This window comes from Gossypium hirsutum, chromosome A10, assembly GCF_007990345.1.
Source record: "Gossypium hirsutum isolate 1008001.06 chromosome A10, Gossypium_hirsutum_v2.1, whole genome shotgun sequence".
Lineage (NCBI taxonomy): Eukaryota > Viridiplantae > Streptophyta > Magnoliopsida > Malvales > Malvaceae > Gossypium > Gossypium hirsutum.
This window is the reverse complement of record NC_053433.1, coordinates 116,166,607-116,184,384: the sequence shown is the minus strand read 5'-3', so window position 1 is coordinate 116,184,384 and position 17,778 is coordinate 116,166,607. Positions and strand designations below refer to the sequence as shown.

Sequence of the window (17,778 nt, the reverse complement as noted above, 5' to 3'; positions counted from 1 at the left end):
TTGCTATCTTCTTATTTTTATTAGACTGAGTCCTTTACAGGTGGCATGAACTTTCTAGTATTTATCCCTGAGTTTTGAATACTGAATCAAATATTCAACTAGTAATTAATTTTAATTATATTACTTTAAAATTAAATTTTCAAATTAAAATTAAAATATATATTAATTTTGTACAGTGAGTTTTGCTTGGATTGTGGTGTTATTATAAGAAGAACAAGTGTAAAAAAGAAAAAGAGAAAATAATTTAAATAAAAAATACATTAATTTATTTTTATATTAAATAAATATGATTATTTATGTATTTAATATATAAATTTTTTACGTTTTTAGATGTCCCCAGAGTTTTTAGAAGAACGGGAAACTTCCATTCCACTGCCTTATCCCAGAAAAAGGCTATTTCTTTTATCCTTTTTCGTTAGTCAAAAAGGTTAATTTTTGCGTCCAATCATCATACATTTCCATTAAAGTAGAATTTGGTTACATCAAATCTGGTGGTCCGAATTATCAACAAAGTACGCACATCACATTCATAATGAGAAAATAAATAGAGGCTCAATTCAACTAGAAAAACCTTAAAAAATTTTATTCATTTGAGTTATGTACTTAAAACTTTTATTCTGTAATCTAAGTTAGCATTTATTCATCACAGTCAGCCAATCAAAAAATTATCATGTCACCCGTTAAAATATAATTAAAAATTTATTTTATGTTAATATTAAATAAAAATTAATTATATTAATATTAAAATAAAAAATAACCCCTCGTCCCTCAAAATTTATCACCTTTTTGGTCTTCAGTTCAGTTCAATTTGACAATTCTCTAGAATTAAAGCAGGAAACAAAAGTATTACAATGAAGGAGAAAAAAAAAAGCTAAAATGGAAATGAAAAATAATACAGACCAAAAAGGCCTAATTAAATAAAAGTATAGATAAATTTTTAATATATGGAGAGGGAAAGAACGGTGAGGCGAGGGGTACCTTTTTAGTTATTTTCATATAATATTAGTATCAATTATTTATCACAATGATAAATTAGGGAAAATTCTGAATTCATATAAACCAATTGATAAATTAGAGGAAAGAGGTCATGAGGATGCTAAAAACATCACACTGAAACAAAGGTAAATTACCTCTCTAGGAAGGCTAAATTGCCGAAGAGCATATGGTTCCTCTGAAGGTTCAAAAAGCAAAAAGAGCTTAGGAAATGGCTTCAATTTGCATTGGCTCAATGTTGAATAAGATCAAGAAGGCAAATTTGTTGACAAGTTGCAGTACTGCCTCAATATCTCAGTTCATGCACAAACATAAAGCAAGCATTCATCGGAAGAAATTGAAGCTCTTGAAAAGCTTACTTGCTCCTCTTTTTTCTATTATAGGTAAAACTCCAAACATAATGGCATCTCCAAAGAACTACCATCCATTCTCTATTGACACTCTGTTTTGGTTAACATATGTTACGTTGCATTAAACTAGCAAGTAAAAAGCACAACAAATACCAAGGACATAAGCAAGCAAATAAAGTGAGTATTAAGACCAATGCTGGAAACTAAACAATAAAGCTACTATTGAGCATTGGCCTGCAATGCAACATGTGACCAGCAGCTCAACAAGCAGACCAGCAAGGAGCAAAACCGAATGCAGCAACTAGCTTTGGACCATTTTGTTCATTTTGTTCCTATGTAACTTAGTTTAGTTTGATTGTAATTTGATCACAATCTAGTTGGATTAGTTTTTTGATTGGTATTTTATGTAATAGCTGAAATGTTAGCTTACTTTTACTTGTAATTCAAAGATTATGTTTGTCTAGTATTAGTGGGAGCAGTTACAACTATTAGGTAACTGTCAAACATGTTTGTACCTTATATATTTTTTGAATTTTCAATCAATGAAAATTATTTTCATTTGGTTGCAACTTTGTTCAAACTTTTTCTTTCATTTTCCAGTTCCTTCTTTGGCTTTTTTTTTCATTCTTGCTTATGTTGCTGCCAATGTTCCAACAAATGGTAATCAGAGCCTAAGTCTTGGGGGGCCTTTGTTGTTGGTTGTTTTATTTTTTGAGAAAACAAAAGTACGAGAAGCAAGAGTTTGAAGTTGTTAAACTTATTTCAGCAGGATGAGTTTCACTCTACCTCCACCTCCAGTTTCACTCCACCTCCACCTTCAGTGTTTGATGGTAAGAACTACCACATTTGGGTAGTCAAAATGAAAACATACCTTCAAGCACAAGACTTATGGAGTGTAGTTGAGAATGATTTCGAGACACCTCCATTGAGGGCTAATCCATAATTGCTCAGATGAGGCAGCATGCTGAGGAGAGCACAAAGAAGCACAAAGCCTTGGCCTGATTGCAAAATGGAGTGACAGATGTAATCTTCACTCGAATCATGGCTTGCAGCACACTTAAGGAAGCATGGGAGAGGCTGAAGGAGGAGTTTATGGGATTAGATAAAATAAGGTAGTAACAAGTGATTAACTTGAGGAGAGATTTTGAGAACCTGAAAATGAAAGAATCTGAGAGCATCAAGCAATATTCAGACAGGATCATGGCCACTGTCAACAGCATAAGGTTGCTTGGTGAAGACTTCAGTGAGAGCAGAGTTGTGGTGAAGTTCATCACCACTCTTCTTGAGAGATTTGAGTCTAAAATCTCATCACTTAAGGATTCAAGGGACTTGACAACCATTTCCTTGCAGAATTGGTGAACTCTCTTTATGCTTTGGAGCAGAGAAGGGCTAACAGGCAGGAAGATCATCCTGAAGGAGCCTTCCAAGCAAAGGCCAAAGAAAGCTCCAACACAAGGCAGAAAGGAAAGAAGCCTTGGCTTGACAAGAGGGACAAACCAAGGAAGGATTCAGGCAAGAGGAGGTATCCACCATGTGTCCACTGCAAAAAGACCACACACTTGGAAAAATATTACTGGTTTAGGCCAGACATCCAATGTAGAAACTGTAAGCAGTTTGACCATGTTGAGAAAGTTTGTAAAAACAAAGCAAAGGCACCGGTACAGCAGCAGATTCAGGCTCAAGCTGCTGAGGACCTTCAAGCTCAGGAGGAGCATGTTTTCACAGCCTCAAGCTTTACTACCACAAGCAAGGTCAAATGCAATTGGCTGATGGATAGTGGCTACACACATCACATGGCAGCTGATGAAAGCATGTTCAAAGATCTTGACAGAAGCTATGCCTAAAAAATCAGAATAGGCAATAGGAGTCTGATTGAAGCCAAAGGCAAAGGGAATGTTGTGATCAACACTGGTTCAGAGTCATTTCAGATGTGCTTTTTGTACCTGACATTGATCAGAACTTGTTGAGTGTTGGTCAGTTAGTTGAAAAAGGGTATTCTCTAGTTTTCAAGAATGGTTCATGTGTTATTGAGGACTTCCCTGGCCAGGAGATGATTACTGTAGGCATGGTAGACAAATGTTTCAAGCTTGATGTGAACCAACTTGAGAAGAAAGCTTATACAAGCTTAGCTGATAATGCTGGCCTATGGCATAGAAGACTAGGCCATTGTAATTTCAGATCACTTGATCTGTTGCATAAGATGAATTTGGTAGATGATATGTGCAAAGTTGAGGCAAGGGAGACTGTTTGTGAAGTTTGTCAGCTTGTCAAACAAGCTAGATTGCCTTTTCCAATGAACTAGGCATGAAGAGCTCGAGAAAGGCTTGAGCTGATGCACTCTGATGTTTGTGGACCAATGAAGTCCCTTTCTTTAACTGACAACAAGTATTTTGTGCTGTTCATTGATGATTTGACCAGATTTTGCTAGGTCTACTTCATGAAACAGAAGTCTGAAGTCTTTGAAGCTTTTGGCAAATTCAAGGCATTAGTAGAGAACCAAACAGGTTGTAAGATTAAGTCCTTGAGAATTGACAATGAGGCTGAATACTTGTTTGAGAGGTTTCAAAAGCTTTGTGAGCAGGCAGGGATCCATCATCAGTTAACCACTGTTTACACTCCACAGCAAAATGAAGTTTGTGAAAGGAAGAATAGAACAGTGATGGATATGGCCAGATTTTTGCTATTTCAAAGCAAACTTCCAAACAAATTTTGGGCTGAGGCAGTCAATACCTCAGTATATTTGCTCAACAAGCTTCCAACTCGAGCAGTGAAGGACAAAACACCTTTTGAAGCCTGGCATGGACTCAAGCCATCTGTTGATGTGTGTGCTATGTGCTTATTCTAGCTGAAAGTAGAACTAAACTTGAGAGAAAGTTTGCTCCTGGTATATTTGTTGGCTACAGCAATACCAAAAAGGGCTACAGAGTGTATGACCCCTCAAAAAAAGAAGATTTTGGTGAGCAAGGACATCAAATTTGATGAGGAAAAGTTTTGGAATTGGGAAGGTTCAGATGCAAGCCAGTTTGATGAAGACCAATTTGACATCAGCCCAGAGCTAGCTGAGAATAGACCAGAAAATGCAGACATCGATGATCCTCTTGTGAGAGGAACCAGAACCATTGCTGACATTTAGCATAGATGCAATGTTGCTATAGTTGAGCCATCTAGCTATGAAGATGCTGCAAGGGACAAATGCTGGAGAAAGGCTATGGAAGCTGAGCTTGAGATGATCAAGAAGAATGAGACATGGGACTTGGTTGATAGACTAGACCAATAGAAAGTCATAGGTGTCAAGTAGGTTTTTAGAGCCAAATTCAACTCTGATTGCTCTTTGAACAAACACAAGGCAATGTTGGTGGTGAAGGGCTATAGTCAGCAATATGGCACTGACTTTATAGAGACATTTGCTCCAGTAGCAAGGCTTGACACAATCAAGCTTTTGTTTGCTTTGGCTGCATAGAAACAATGGAAGATTCATCAACTTGATGTCAAATCAGCTTTCTTGATTGGTTTTCTCAAGGAATAAATTTACACAGAGCAGCCAGAAGGCTTTAAAGTCCAAAGACAAGAAGACAAGGTTTATAGATTAAAGAGAGCCTTGTATGGCCTGAAACGGGCACCAAGAGCCTGGTATGACAGAATAAACACCTACCTGTCTAAGCTTGGATTTGAAAAGAGTGTCAGTGAAGCCACACTCTATGTGAAGAGATCAGAAGGTGAAACCTTACTGATTGCGTCACTCTATGTAAATGATCTACTTGTGACTGGAAGCAAAGATGAATTGATCAATGAATTTGAAGAGCAAATGCTGGAAGTATTTGAGATGACAGACCTAGGAATTATGACATACTTCCTTGGTATGGAAGTGAACCAGTCTGATCAAAGTATTTTTATCAGCCAACATGCTTTTGCATTAAAGATCTTTGATAGATTTTACATGTCAAACTGCAAATCAGTAAGCACACCAGTAGCACAAGGGGAGAAGTTGTCCAGTGATGGGATTGAAGCAAGAGTTGATGAAAAAGAATATCGAAGCCTAGTAGGTTGCCTGCTTTACTTAACAGCAACTAGGCCTGATATTATGTTTGGTGTTAGTCTCCTATCAAGATTTATGCACTGCTGCAATGTAATTCACCTCAAGGCAGTTAAAAAATCCTCAGATACATCAAAGGGACTCTGAACCATGGAGTCATGTTTAAGAAGGAAAATGAGCTCAAGCTAACAAGATATTCAGATAGTAACTGGGCTGGTTCTGTTGATGACATGAAGAGCACTTCTGGCTACTTCTTTACTCTTGGTTCAGGAGTTTTTTGTTGGAGTTCTAAGAAGCAACAAACTGTTGCTCAATCCACAGCTGAAGCAGAATATATTGCAGCAGCAGCAGTAGTGAATCAAGCCATTTGGCTTAGAAAGTTGCTATGCGATCTAAATGAAGAGCAATTTGAACCTACTGAAGTCAAAGTTGACAACCAATCAGCAGTGGCTATTGCTAAGAATCCAGTTTTTCATGGAAGAACCAAGCATTTTAAGATCAAGTTTCACTTTGTTTGAGAAGCTGAGCAATCAGAAGAAATCAGTCTTGTTCATTGCAGCTCACAAGACCAATAGGCTGACATTTTGACTAAGCCACTTGGTGCAACAAGGTTCGAGGTTTTAAGAAGCAAGATTGGTCTATGTTGCATATAGTCCAAGGAGGAGTGTTGAGCATTGGCCTGCAATGCAACATGTGACCAGCAGCTCAACAAGCAGACCAGCAAGGAGTAGAACCGAATGCAGCAGCTAGCTTTGGACCATTTTGTTCATTTTGTTCCTATGTAACTTAGTTTAGTTTGATTGTAATTTGATCACAATCTATTTGGATTAGTTTTTTGATTGGTACTTGATGTAATAGCTGAAATGTTAGCTTACTTTTACTTGTAATTCAAAGATTATGTTTGTCTAGTATTAGTGAGAGCAGTTACAACTATTAGGTAACTGTCAAACATGGTTGTAACTCATAAATTTTTTTAATTTTCAATCAATGAAAATGATTTTCATTCGGTTGCAACTTTGTTCAAACTTTCTCTTTCATTTTTCAATTCCTTCTTTGGCTTTTGTTTTCATTCTTGCTTATGTTGCTGCCAATGTTCCAACAGCTACACCTACTCCCTATGGCATAAGAACCAAGGCTGGAAACTAAACAATGAAGCTGAATGAAGTCCACCACTGATCCTATGAGTTAAAACCAGCCAATAACAAGTCAACTGCCTAAAAGAATTTAAGTATGAAGCTTCATATCTAAACTATGGTACCCACCACGGCTTCGCATGGATATTTTTTAGAACTCCAAAGCAGAATCCTTTTAATTACTAAAATTTTAAGTCACATGGCATTATAAAATAATCAGAGAAGTATAAAATTTGTGTTTTTTCTTATAATAGATCATAGTTTAGTGTTACAGAAAGTTATTTTAATTACTAAGCTACGAATCTTGAACTTGTTGGATACCATCTCATAAAAACGAATGTACAAACCAATTCCAATGTTGCATCCTTTCAATTCCAAAACAGAGCAAAATTCTGGAATTTTAATTACAAAAGGGGAAAATTGATTCAAATTTTAGCCCAGACTGATATAACAATCAAGTCAAATGGTTTTACCATGAAACCAGCTCTGCACTTTGAAGTTCCAACTAAACCAAAATCATTTGGATTGTTTTCTTCCAAGTGTTTATGTTGGGTTCCTCTATGGGGTAAACATAAAAGCTCATCAATCCAGCTTGAGAATGAAAACTGTGTTAGGGTTGGCATTGAAAATAACATCCAAGTTCCATGTGTTCTTTCAACTTGTTTTCAGATAAGAGCAACTCTGCCTAATTCTGCATGCATTTATATAATCCATTGGTAAATCAAGGGAAAAGAATGCCATGACTATACTAATAATCAGAATGAGTTAAAAGTAATTTACCCAAGATCATGTGCTTCCTCTCAATGATCAAAATCCAGAAAGCGTTGAAGCAAAGCTGGATGGGATGAACAAGACAACTCTGTTGAAAAGTTGCAGTACTGCTTCAATATCTCAATTCAACCGCAATATAAAGAAATCCTTCAGTAGAAGAAATTGAACATCATAAAAGCTTACTTGTTACAAACATCTGTGATTTATTCCCTCATCTGCTTTCCTTTCATCAACCATTGCCATCTTTATTTCCTTCACATTACCAAATTCAAAAAGTAAAAAGCTTAATCTCTAGGTAAAAGGGCACATCTATAAATGTGGGTTTTGCATTGATTCACAACATTCACCTTAACACCAGTAATTTTGTGGGAACTTCATTTGTTGGTGAGAAAGAAGATATCAAAACCACCCATAATCTGCAACTTCAATTCCAGTAGAGTATTGAACTTGTGTCCGGCTTGACTTTCATCAAGTTTTATGGAATCAACAGATCATAGTCATAAAATTCAAAATAATAAAACATAGCCAATAGATTATATATGGGGAATAGTTGGTAGGTTTACCTTAGCTAACATGAATATAGATCAGAAATCATGAACTGAAAACATATATATATATTTACTAACGTTTTAAGGAAATATGAAACATAAATCAATGGGTGAATGAATCATTGAAGTAAAATGCAGAGAGTATTGAGATACAATATGATTAAATCTCTACTTACTGCCCATGGCTTGAGCACCAATGGTGGAACCTAAACAATTAAGCTGGATGATATCCACCACCGATCCTATGAATCAAAACCAACCAATAACAAGTCAATTGCCAAAAAGAATTCAAGTATGAATCTTAATATGTCTTCACTGCAATGCTCAAACAACATGAGAGGCAGTAACATACAAAGAAATTTCAGTCCAAACTGATATGATAATCAAAATCCAAGATAAGAAAATATCGACTCCAATGGCTCTACCATGAAACTAACCCAATCTAGCTAGAGAATGAAAACTGTCAAAAGTTGTCTCCACCTCCATGTGTTCAGCCCACAAGCTTTGAGATCTCTAGCAAATTCTGGATTTATATAATCCCATTGATAAATATGGGAAAAGAAGGTGAGGATGCTGAAAATCATTATATGAACCTAAAATCATAATAATAAGTCTAAGTCAAAGGTAACTTGCTTCTCCACCAAGACTGAATTGCCAGAACCAGAAAGGGCCTCAAAAGATTACTTTGAATTCAGTAAAACAAATTGAAGGTCTTACAGCTCAGGTGTTCTCAATGATCTATCATTCCCTAGTCTTACATCAACAAAAAAGAAAAGGATATAAGAAAAACCAATCTCGCAAATAACCAATCTTTTCTAATGAATCAAGCTATGATTGAACGAAAATGCAGCGAGTTTTGAGATACCAGATGACACCAATGCTGGAAACTAAACAATGAAGCTGAATCGAGTCCACCATTGGTCCTATGATTTAAAAAAAAACCAACCAATAACAAGTCAACTCTCAATAAGAATTAAGTATGAATTTTAATATCTGAATTTTGGTACTCACCAAAATCCCCTATGGATATTGTATCAACTCCAAAGCAGAATCATTTTGCTACTGTATTAAAATCTCCAACTGCCGTTCAATTTTCCTCCAAATTAATTAATATATATGGAGAATTCCCATCTTGGACAATATATGCTATATCTACAAAAGAACAAAGACACAACAGGGGAATGGAGATGAGAAAAAAAGAAGCAACTATCACAAACTATTAAAGAAATTTCCAATTTTATGTCATTAGAATTGATATCATCATTGACACATGTCATGATTTGAGAGTGTAACGTGTTTCAAATTAAATGGTGTTACCAAAATAATTTACAAAAAAATCCTAAGTACTAATCTAGGGGGGAAAACCCCTTAAATACTAATATGTGGAAAGGTGCCAATTTTAAGGGATTTAAGCTTTGGGATGATTATCAAGATAAGAGAATTCTCAAGTTCATTAAACTTCAATTTGTTTCTTATATTTGTACATTTGATTCCAAGAGGAAAAGGTTAACAATAGAATAAAATAATAATAATGCAAAGGTTAGGCACAATGTATGACATAGTTTTCCTTATTTTAATTACCTAATGTACAACAAAACAAAATTTGATTCAATAGATTTATCCCTGCAAATCCAAGTAGATTGAGCACAACAAAATCTGCAAGTTGCTAAATGACACTCATTTAGTGACTACCAATTCCACTATTGCATCCTTTCAATCCAAAAACAGAGTAAAACTCTAGAATTTTAATTACAAAAATCAAATTTCAATCTCTCATAATCTTGAAAAAAGGAAACTTCATTCAAGTTTCAGCCCAAGATGATGTGATAATCAAGTTGAATGGCTCTACCATGAAACCAAACCCTTCACTTTGAAGTTCTTAATTTTCTTTTCTAGGAAGGCTAAATTCTCAAGAGCATACGGTTCCTCTGTAGGTCCAAAAACAAAGCAATCTGTTCACAAATTGCAGTACTGTCTCAATATCTCAGTTCAAGAACAAGTGTGAAGCAAACGTTTCAGTAGAAAAAATTAAAAGCTTACATGTTCCTCTGATATTTTGTATAGCTAAAGCTCAAAGTATAATGGCCTTTCCATAGATCTGCCATTAGTTCTCTCTTGGCTCTCTGTTTTCTCATATGATTTGCTTACAGCAGTCACTTCCATCTTCATTCCCTTTCATAATATCAAATTTTAAATGTTAAAACAAAGAAAATAAGATAAAAAGAATTGAATTTTTTTATATTAAATGCTACTTAGTAGCTCCTTATCTACTTATCATCATAAAAAAAAAATTTATGAGTTACTTTTTTATTATGAATTATCAAAAGTGATTAAAAAATTAAATCATTAAAAATATTAATTTTCAGTCAATTTAAATTTTTTAATAAATTATCAAACAACACCTTAGACTACCAAATCTTGATAATGAGTCATATAATTGTAAAAGATATGCATAAGAAACATAACAAAATGCATTGAAAGTGAGGGAAAATTGAAGAGACTATTCATTATGTAGTCTAAGATATACCACAACAAACACCTACACCATCATAAAAGCATAGGTTATTATAAGAAAAACCAGTCTCAAACAAAAGCAGTCTTTCAAATTAACATATATATATATAGGGAATAGGTGGAAAGTTTACCTTAGCACCTAAGGAAGAGATGCAATATCAACCCTTTAAGTCATGAACAAATTTCCTCCTTTTTCCCCCTTTGTTTCCGTTGTCCCTAGTGATTTTACTGTTTTCCCTCGTGGCCAGCGCTGACGTTAAGTTCTGATGCTCCGTTGGAGGGGCTCCAATCGGGTCCTCACATTTGCATGGTATAAGGACTAATTGGACCTTTGTTGTTTTCAGCCACATAATATACATGAACACCGCATTTTTTGACCTTGATATCATCAACTTCAGCATCGCCTTTGTAGTAGCATTTATTTATATAAAATTCAAATGATGCCTCCACATAATCGTCGTCTTTTTTAATCATTTTGTCACTGAATAGAATCAACACGTGATCACCCATGTACTTTCGATGTAACTCAAAATCTAGCTTGTAACCCCACTCACATTCGAACTTTTCATAACAACCATCGAAGGCTGTTAGTTGGTATTCACAGATACATCGAAGATCTTTATTGTATTTATGGCAATACTTGAGATCAACCACAAGGCAGATAGCAAAACTCAAGAATCTGCTCCCACTAAACTCATTTGGGGTTATCTGCAACTTCAACGAAGAATTCATCCTCTGATACTCGAATTTACTGGCTGAAATTTCGCTCCCTGGGAAACAGCAAAACAATGATTTTGGACCATAATCATATTTACATCTCCATTTCTTTACAAGTGATTCAATTTTTTGCATGGCATTTGCTTCAATGTTTTTAATTGAAACTTGATTCAAGCTGAAGCAATCAGAGAATATCATAAAGAACTCATCTTTACCGTAAAAAGAATAGAGTTCATATTGATCTTGATTTCGATCTGTGAACGATACTTTTTCTAGCGATTTGCAGCCATGTGCATCCAAGTACCGCAAATATGGTGGAAGCTCCGAAAGTAATTTAAGACTCTCGCAATGATCCATTTTCAAATATTCAAGGCTTTTAAACTTTAGGATTTTGGGGGGCACATGAACTATCGGAACCTTTCTCGAATCAGGGAGGGGGAAATCGAGTGACAATGAAAATGCATAGGTTGCTCCTTCAGCCCTTTCAAGCTCGGGTCTTCGTAGAATTTCTGGGAATTCGGCGACTAGGCAATGACTAAAATCCAGATAACGAAGGCATTCCAACTTCGAAATATTGCACGATACATTATTTATCTTTGATTTTGCCAATAACAATGTTTCAAGTCCAGCGATATGCTCAATTGAATCTGGCACTTCTTCTATTCCAGTTTCTGCTAAATCTAAGAAAGAAACATCATTTGGGAGCTCAGGAAACTTCGTAAGATTATAACATCCATGAAGCTGAAGCGTTTTGAGAGATGCCAAATCACTGAAGCCAGGAAGTTCAACCAAACTGTTGCACCCATTAAAGCAAAGGATTTCAAGGTTGATGGCTCCTAATAGATTAGGGATCTTCTTTAAATTCTTGCAATTCGAAAGGACAATTTTTCTTAAATTAATAAGATCCTGCGCAATGAAAATATAAAATAGCTTTATTACTTAGCATTGTCTACTTACTACTTTGGGCAGTATAAAAAAAATTATAATAATTATAATAAGGGTTGGCATTTGTCACACTTTTTTTTTTAATTTATTGGATCAAGAAAGTATGAATAAATTACCTGATGATCATCTTCATTCCAAAGTTGTTCCATATCACCATGAGGTAATTTTAACACAACAAGATTCTTTGGATCAAAACTTGATGATAAAGACCTAAATGGGTAATACTCCCAACAGAGAAGTCTTAGCTCATCAGGAAGAGATACATCGCCAACTTGGTCTACATGTAGCTTCTTCTTTCGTTGCTTTCCAATAAATGGAGGAAAATAGAAGTGGATATATTTAAGATTAAACATGTTCTCAAAAACAGAAGAACATAATCGTAGTTTATCAATTTGAGACATGTCTAATTTTATTCCTTCAATAAATTCTGTCCCCTAATAACAAGAAACAAGTATCAGGCATTCCATTAAATCACTCATTAGAGATTAAATAAGGCTTAAACTAATTGACCATACTTTTTTATTATACTTTTTTATTACAAGAAGTTTTAGATTTAAAAAGTGTTTAATTTTATTGTATAAAACAATACAGTAGATATTTAATTAATCTAATAAAACCCTTAGTAGATCCATGTAATAACTTAAGATTAGGGTTAACATTTGATAAAAATAATTGAAAAGAAAATTTTAATTAACTAAATTGGTGAATTTTATTATTTAACTAAATTTTAAATTAGAGTACATAAATTTCACAAGGATGTAAGATTTTCTAATGATGGAACTTAGAATTAGTGCCGACTAAAGACTTAATTTACCACTCCACTCATTTTTCGATTGAAAATTTCCTTCTCCTTTTTTCTCTTGTCATAGATATGAACTATTGATAAAAGAATATATTGGAAGAGTATAGGGTAAGAAATACTTATTTCAATTGTTCTTATTTACTTATTTTTAAAAAGTATAAGGACTCAAATGATAATAGATACAAATAGTGAGGGCTAAATTTGATAAAAGATCATCAACAGAATGATGATGCGTCTTTTTTTAATTAGAATAAGAATAAATTAATCCTCAACGTTTACACATTTTATCAAATTGAAAAAAATATATAAATATTGAGAACTAAATTTACTATTATTCCAATAAAAAAAGAGACCTATCGTACTTCCATTAATAATTAATAATCGAGGAATGATAAAAAAAAAGAAACTTGATGTTAAAAACGTCGGTAATGAAAATAATTTTTTTTTATAATTACATGATTAAAACAAAAACTTATGTGACCAATAGTGCTGTTTACTATATAGATTTATACATTTACTATGTGACAAATATTAATTCTATTAAATATTATTTAAAAAATAAAATCTTTATTTACATACCATACACATAATGATCAATGACTTAGGGAGGTTGAGTAAAATTCAATTTTCTCCTTGGAAAAACAAAAAAAATCAACTTTTAAATTAATCAGTTTAATTTTAATGAGTTATTCAAATTATTAAATCAATTTAAAAATAGTTTGAATTATTGGAGTTGAAGTTCTTCTATCTCTATCAATTAAAACTAAATACAAGTAATTAATTTTTATAATCCTGATTTCAATTGGATGTGATTTGATTTAGTAAATGTTTTACACGACATGGGTTATGGTGACTAGAAGTGATTTCTGATTGCTCTTTTGGTGGAATGGGCATGTTTTTAATGGTATTTTTTTTTTGTACATAGATTTTATATATATATATATTGTTGAGTTGGTTTTTTTTTTCTATTCCCGTTTTCGGATCTTTATTATTAATAAAATTTTATAAGCCTAGGAAAAAATCACACAAATAGATAAAAAAATATAAAAAGAAACATGAGTACAATTAATACTTACTTTATTATTTTTCAGCACTTGCTTTACTTCATTAGGATTCCATAACCTACTGCGCATTCCAGGAGCTCTAGATTCTTGGTGAACAATATCCTTGCCCATCAGCTCAAGCATATCATGCATAGAAATACATCGCGGAATCTCATCCAAGAGGCTGTTTCTTCGATCATCTAATGCACCTCTGTCTGGGAAACTTGCAATCTCTTCTGCTTTTCTCTTGGGAAACTTACTGCGAATTTCAAGTATATCACGCAAAGAAATAGGAAGAGGTGTGATATCTAGTAGGCACTTGTCGATCAAGTTTCTGATGCTAGACTTTGCGCCATTATAACAACTACTTAGAATTTTTTCTACATTTTCCTTAAGTTCCCCTTTGAAGAAGATTGCAATATCAAGGAATATATTCTTTTCTTGTTCATCAAGCCCATCAAAGCTTCTCTTCAAAATATTTGAAATTTCTGGTTGGCCATATTCCTTTAGCTTATCCATCTCGCTTTTCCAATATTCGCTAGACCTTTTATATAGTTGGGAACCCAAAACTTTTAGAGCAAGTGGATTGTATTGTGTGTACTCTACAAACCTTATTGATAGGTCTCGAAAATCAGCATCAGGATTCGACTGCTTAAACGCACAAGTAGAAAATAGCTGAAGAGAGTCAATCTCATTTAACTTCTTTACCTCATAAATTTGATCAGCTTCTCCATTCTCAAGTACTTTTCTATCTCTAGATGTTACAATGATTTTACTTCCATCACCAAAATGTCTAACACCCATAATAGTTATTTGGTCTTGGTGACTAACATCATCGAGCACAACAAGTACTTTTTTATTGTTCAGCCTCTCTTGGTAAGGGTATCCTATCAAAGGAGTATCTATACGAATATCTTTTTCATTTAACAGTTTGGAGAGAAGATCATTTCGTAAAGATTCCTTTCCTTGTTTTTTTATTTTCTCACTAACATTTTGAAGAAACCAGCAGCTTTCAAAATTTGGAGACATTTCCTTATAAACTGCATCAGCAAGGGTTGTTTTGCCTATACCACCCATTCCCCAGAGTCCTATTACACGGCTGCCTTCTTGCTCAATCAGCCTCGAAATTGCATCTTTCTGATAACCTATTCCGACCAGTTCTTCATAAACATGTCTAGATTTGCTACTCATCAACATTTTTATAACATATTCAACAATATCCTTGATGTACTCTGTTTCAGGTCTAGCAAACAAACAATAAATAAATATAAATGAAATCTAAAACAAAGATTAGTCAAATATAAGAAGGTGAGAAAAATATAGTTACCTGTCAAATTTGCCTCCTTCTATATGCCACCCTTTTAATTTTCCCACTTCAACGAAGGCAGCTTTCCATCGTTGTACCTGACGTAGCCTTTTTGATTCATGATCATCAAAGGAAGTTTTGAAACTTCCACCAAGATTCCGAACATGGGAAGGATCAACATGATAAAAAATGGGAAGAACAGTATGTCCTTGAGTGCGCTTGTAGTCCATGATGTCAGAGAGTTCAGCCAGGCACGATTTTGAAGAAGCATAATCTAATGATAATATAATTATTGAGATGTTTGAGGCTGCAATAGCTCGAGAAAGTGCTTGTGAAAGTTGCTTCCCTCTTTCCAATGTTTCTTCATCGAAGAATACATTAATTCCCGTATCTTTCAAAGCTTTGAGTAGATGGCTGGTGAAGTTAAGGCGTACGTCTTCACCTCTGAAGCTCAAGAAAACTTGATGTTTGACTTGATAAGATGAAGAAGTCAAAGGGTATGGATTGTCGGATTGAGGCACAAGAGAACGAGATACACAATGGGAGCTTTCCTTTGCTGGGCTTCTCTCTTTTTCGTACTTCTGAAGAAGAAATACAAGAAGAAGAATGACAAGAATTATTAGTAGCATCATCTTTGGTAGCTGCTTATTAGATGGGAATGAGATTGAACTCGTTTTTTGGTAGACTGAGTCTTTGATGAATATTGAAACCTTTTTATTCTTTCTTTACAGGTGGCATGAAATATCTGGTATATATCCAAGCTTGCAACAAGTTCAACATCAATTTGAGTTTGAATATTAAACCAAAAACCCGGCCCCATCAAGATCCATGAATCAAACCATGGATTTCTGCATTAAAAATCATTTTAATTATGTACCAGCAACAACTATCACTAGTAACCATTTAGCTAATAAATAATTTTAAGTTCTTCAGGGTTAAGATTCCACTCTAATTTATAAAATATGTGGATAACCCTAAGTTTATTTTTTCTTTTTCTTTTTTAACTAAAGTCAAACGTTATCTTGAAATTAAAAATAGGATTTGGCAATATTTGTCCTTTATGCGAAGCTCATTATTGTCCACTCTAATATGCACCATTTTACTTAAGGATTGTGCAAAATGCTAAATCTTCGGCCTAAAAAGTGTAAAATATATGCGCTTAGCAAGACATTCACGAAAATTGATATCTTTCACATGAAGGATCAACCAATTAGCAAGACATCCCCCAAGGAATCTGAGGGTGAATTGATACTCAATGAAACTGTCATGCTCTAGTCCGAAGCTTCAAGCACTGTATAATAGCTCAAATCACAGCCACATTTTAGGACCGCTGCAATTAGGACTTTTGGAAACTTGTTATGGTTGTGATGTAAGTGTGCTTGGTTTAATTAGGACTGATTTTACTGCTTTGTTTACAAGTAGTTACTAAATGCTCTCAACCCTTGTTATAGTATATTTCAGCCCTTGTGTGATCTTTAGTAAGTTCTTGACTGTGTCAAATTATTTACAAGCTTTTGTATGAGAAATTTATTTAGATACTTGGTGGGTATCTTTTGCTGCTTGTTCTACATTAAGACATCATTGAATTATATTTTTACAAAGCCAAAGGCATAATTATTTATTTAGCCCTCTAATTTTATAAGAAAAATTATTTTAGCTGTTCATTTAATTTTTCACTTTTTTTAATGCTTGAATTTACATTTTTTTTATCAAATCACCTCAAAATTAATAAAAAAAAGTTAAAGTCTATTAACTTTATTGATGTGACATCTATAGTATGATATTTCACGTGTGCCACATTTACAATTAATTAAAATTTAACAATTTAACAATTTTAAATTTTAAAATAATTTTTATAATTTAGGGTTTAGAATTAAGAGTATTTGAGAAGCAGCAAGCAAGCAAGAGTATGGGTTGTGAGATTGAGGCAAAAGACACCAAACTACATCACTGGTCACAGCACATGGGATAATCAATTTTCTTTATATCTTTTACAGACAAAAACAGTCAATGTGCCTGTGTACCTTTGAAACCGTACCGCGTCCCTGAATCTTTTTACATATAATTATGCAAATTGGTGTTATAAGTTATTGGTTTTTTTTTAAATGGTGTTATAAGTAATTTAAATTGTATAGGGGTGAATTGATTAATGTTCTCTTCTTTTGTGGTGGATGACTTCTATTTGGGTACCATCGTGGGGTCTCTTCTTACTGCAGATTTTTTGGCAACGTAGCATTGAGCTTCTTTCTTCTTGATGCCATTTTTATTTTCATCTTATGGGATTTTTAGGCCATGTTGTAACTGTAATTTTGTTGGCAAAAATGTATATTTTTTATTAAAAACTATTAAATTATCCTATAATATACAAATTAAGTTATATTTTATGAGGTTGCTTTTATCCTTTTATAATAAATCAATAAAAATTTAAACATAATGATATTTGAATTTAGAACAACATATAAGTAATTAATTTTACAATTGTAACGAAAATACCAATTAAAATTTTTTTATGTGAAATTTTTTATAAACATATGTGTTACATAATTTTTTTCATTTATCTCGTGGGTGTTTCATAAATCTAATTTTATTTAAGTTTTTAAATAGAAATTTTAATTAAATTAGC

The 17,778-nt window shown here is 33.7% G+C and overlaps 1 protein-coding gene across 31 annotated transcripts; it reads right to left on the bottom strand.

Moving 5' to 3' along the window:
* Positions 1 to 6,734: 6,734 nt before the first annotated feature.
* LOC107916316 (disease resistance-like protein DSC1) lies at positions 6,735 to 16,034 on the bottom strand. Of its 31 annotated transcripts, none has more exons than XM_041078262.1 (13): positions 15,177 to 16,034; positions 13,883 to 15,092; positions 12,121 to 12,438; positions 10,474 to 11,965; positions 9,869 to 10,000; positions 9,678 to 9,780; positions 8,840 to 8,980; positions 8,181 to 8,751; positions 8,005 to 8,070; positions 7,628 to 7,742; positions 7,464 to 7,532; positions 7,290 to 7,368; positions 6,735 to 7,200 (listed from the first exon to the last, which is right to left on the bottom strand). In XM_041078262.1, exons 1-4 carry the CDS (start codon positions 15,785 to 15,787, stop codon positions 10,640 to 10,642), a joined length of 3,465 nt encoding a protein of 1,154 aa, XP_040934196.1. In that variant the 5' UTR covers positions 15,788 to 16,034; the 3' UTR covers positions 6,735 to 7,200; positions 7,290 to 7,368; positions 7,464 to 7,532; positions 7,628 to 7,742; positions 8,005 to 8,070; positions 8,181 to 8,751; positions 8,840 to 8,980; positions 9,678 to 9,780; positions 9,869 to 10,000; positions 10,474 to 10,639. The 31 variants fall into 31 exon arrangements, with proteins under 31 accessions (XP_040934196.1, XP_040934200.1, XP_040934201.1 ...); XM_041078266.1 differs by having other exon boundaries at positions 7,628 to 7,702; XM_041078267.1 differs by having other exon boundaries at positions 7,628 to 7,696.
* Between the last annotated feature and the right edge of the window lie 1,744 nt (positions 16,035 to 17,778).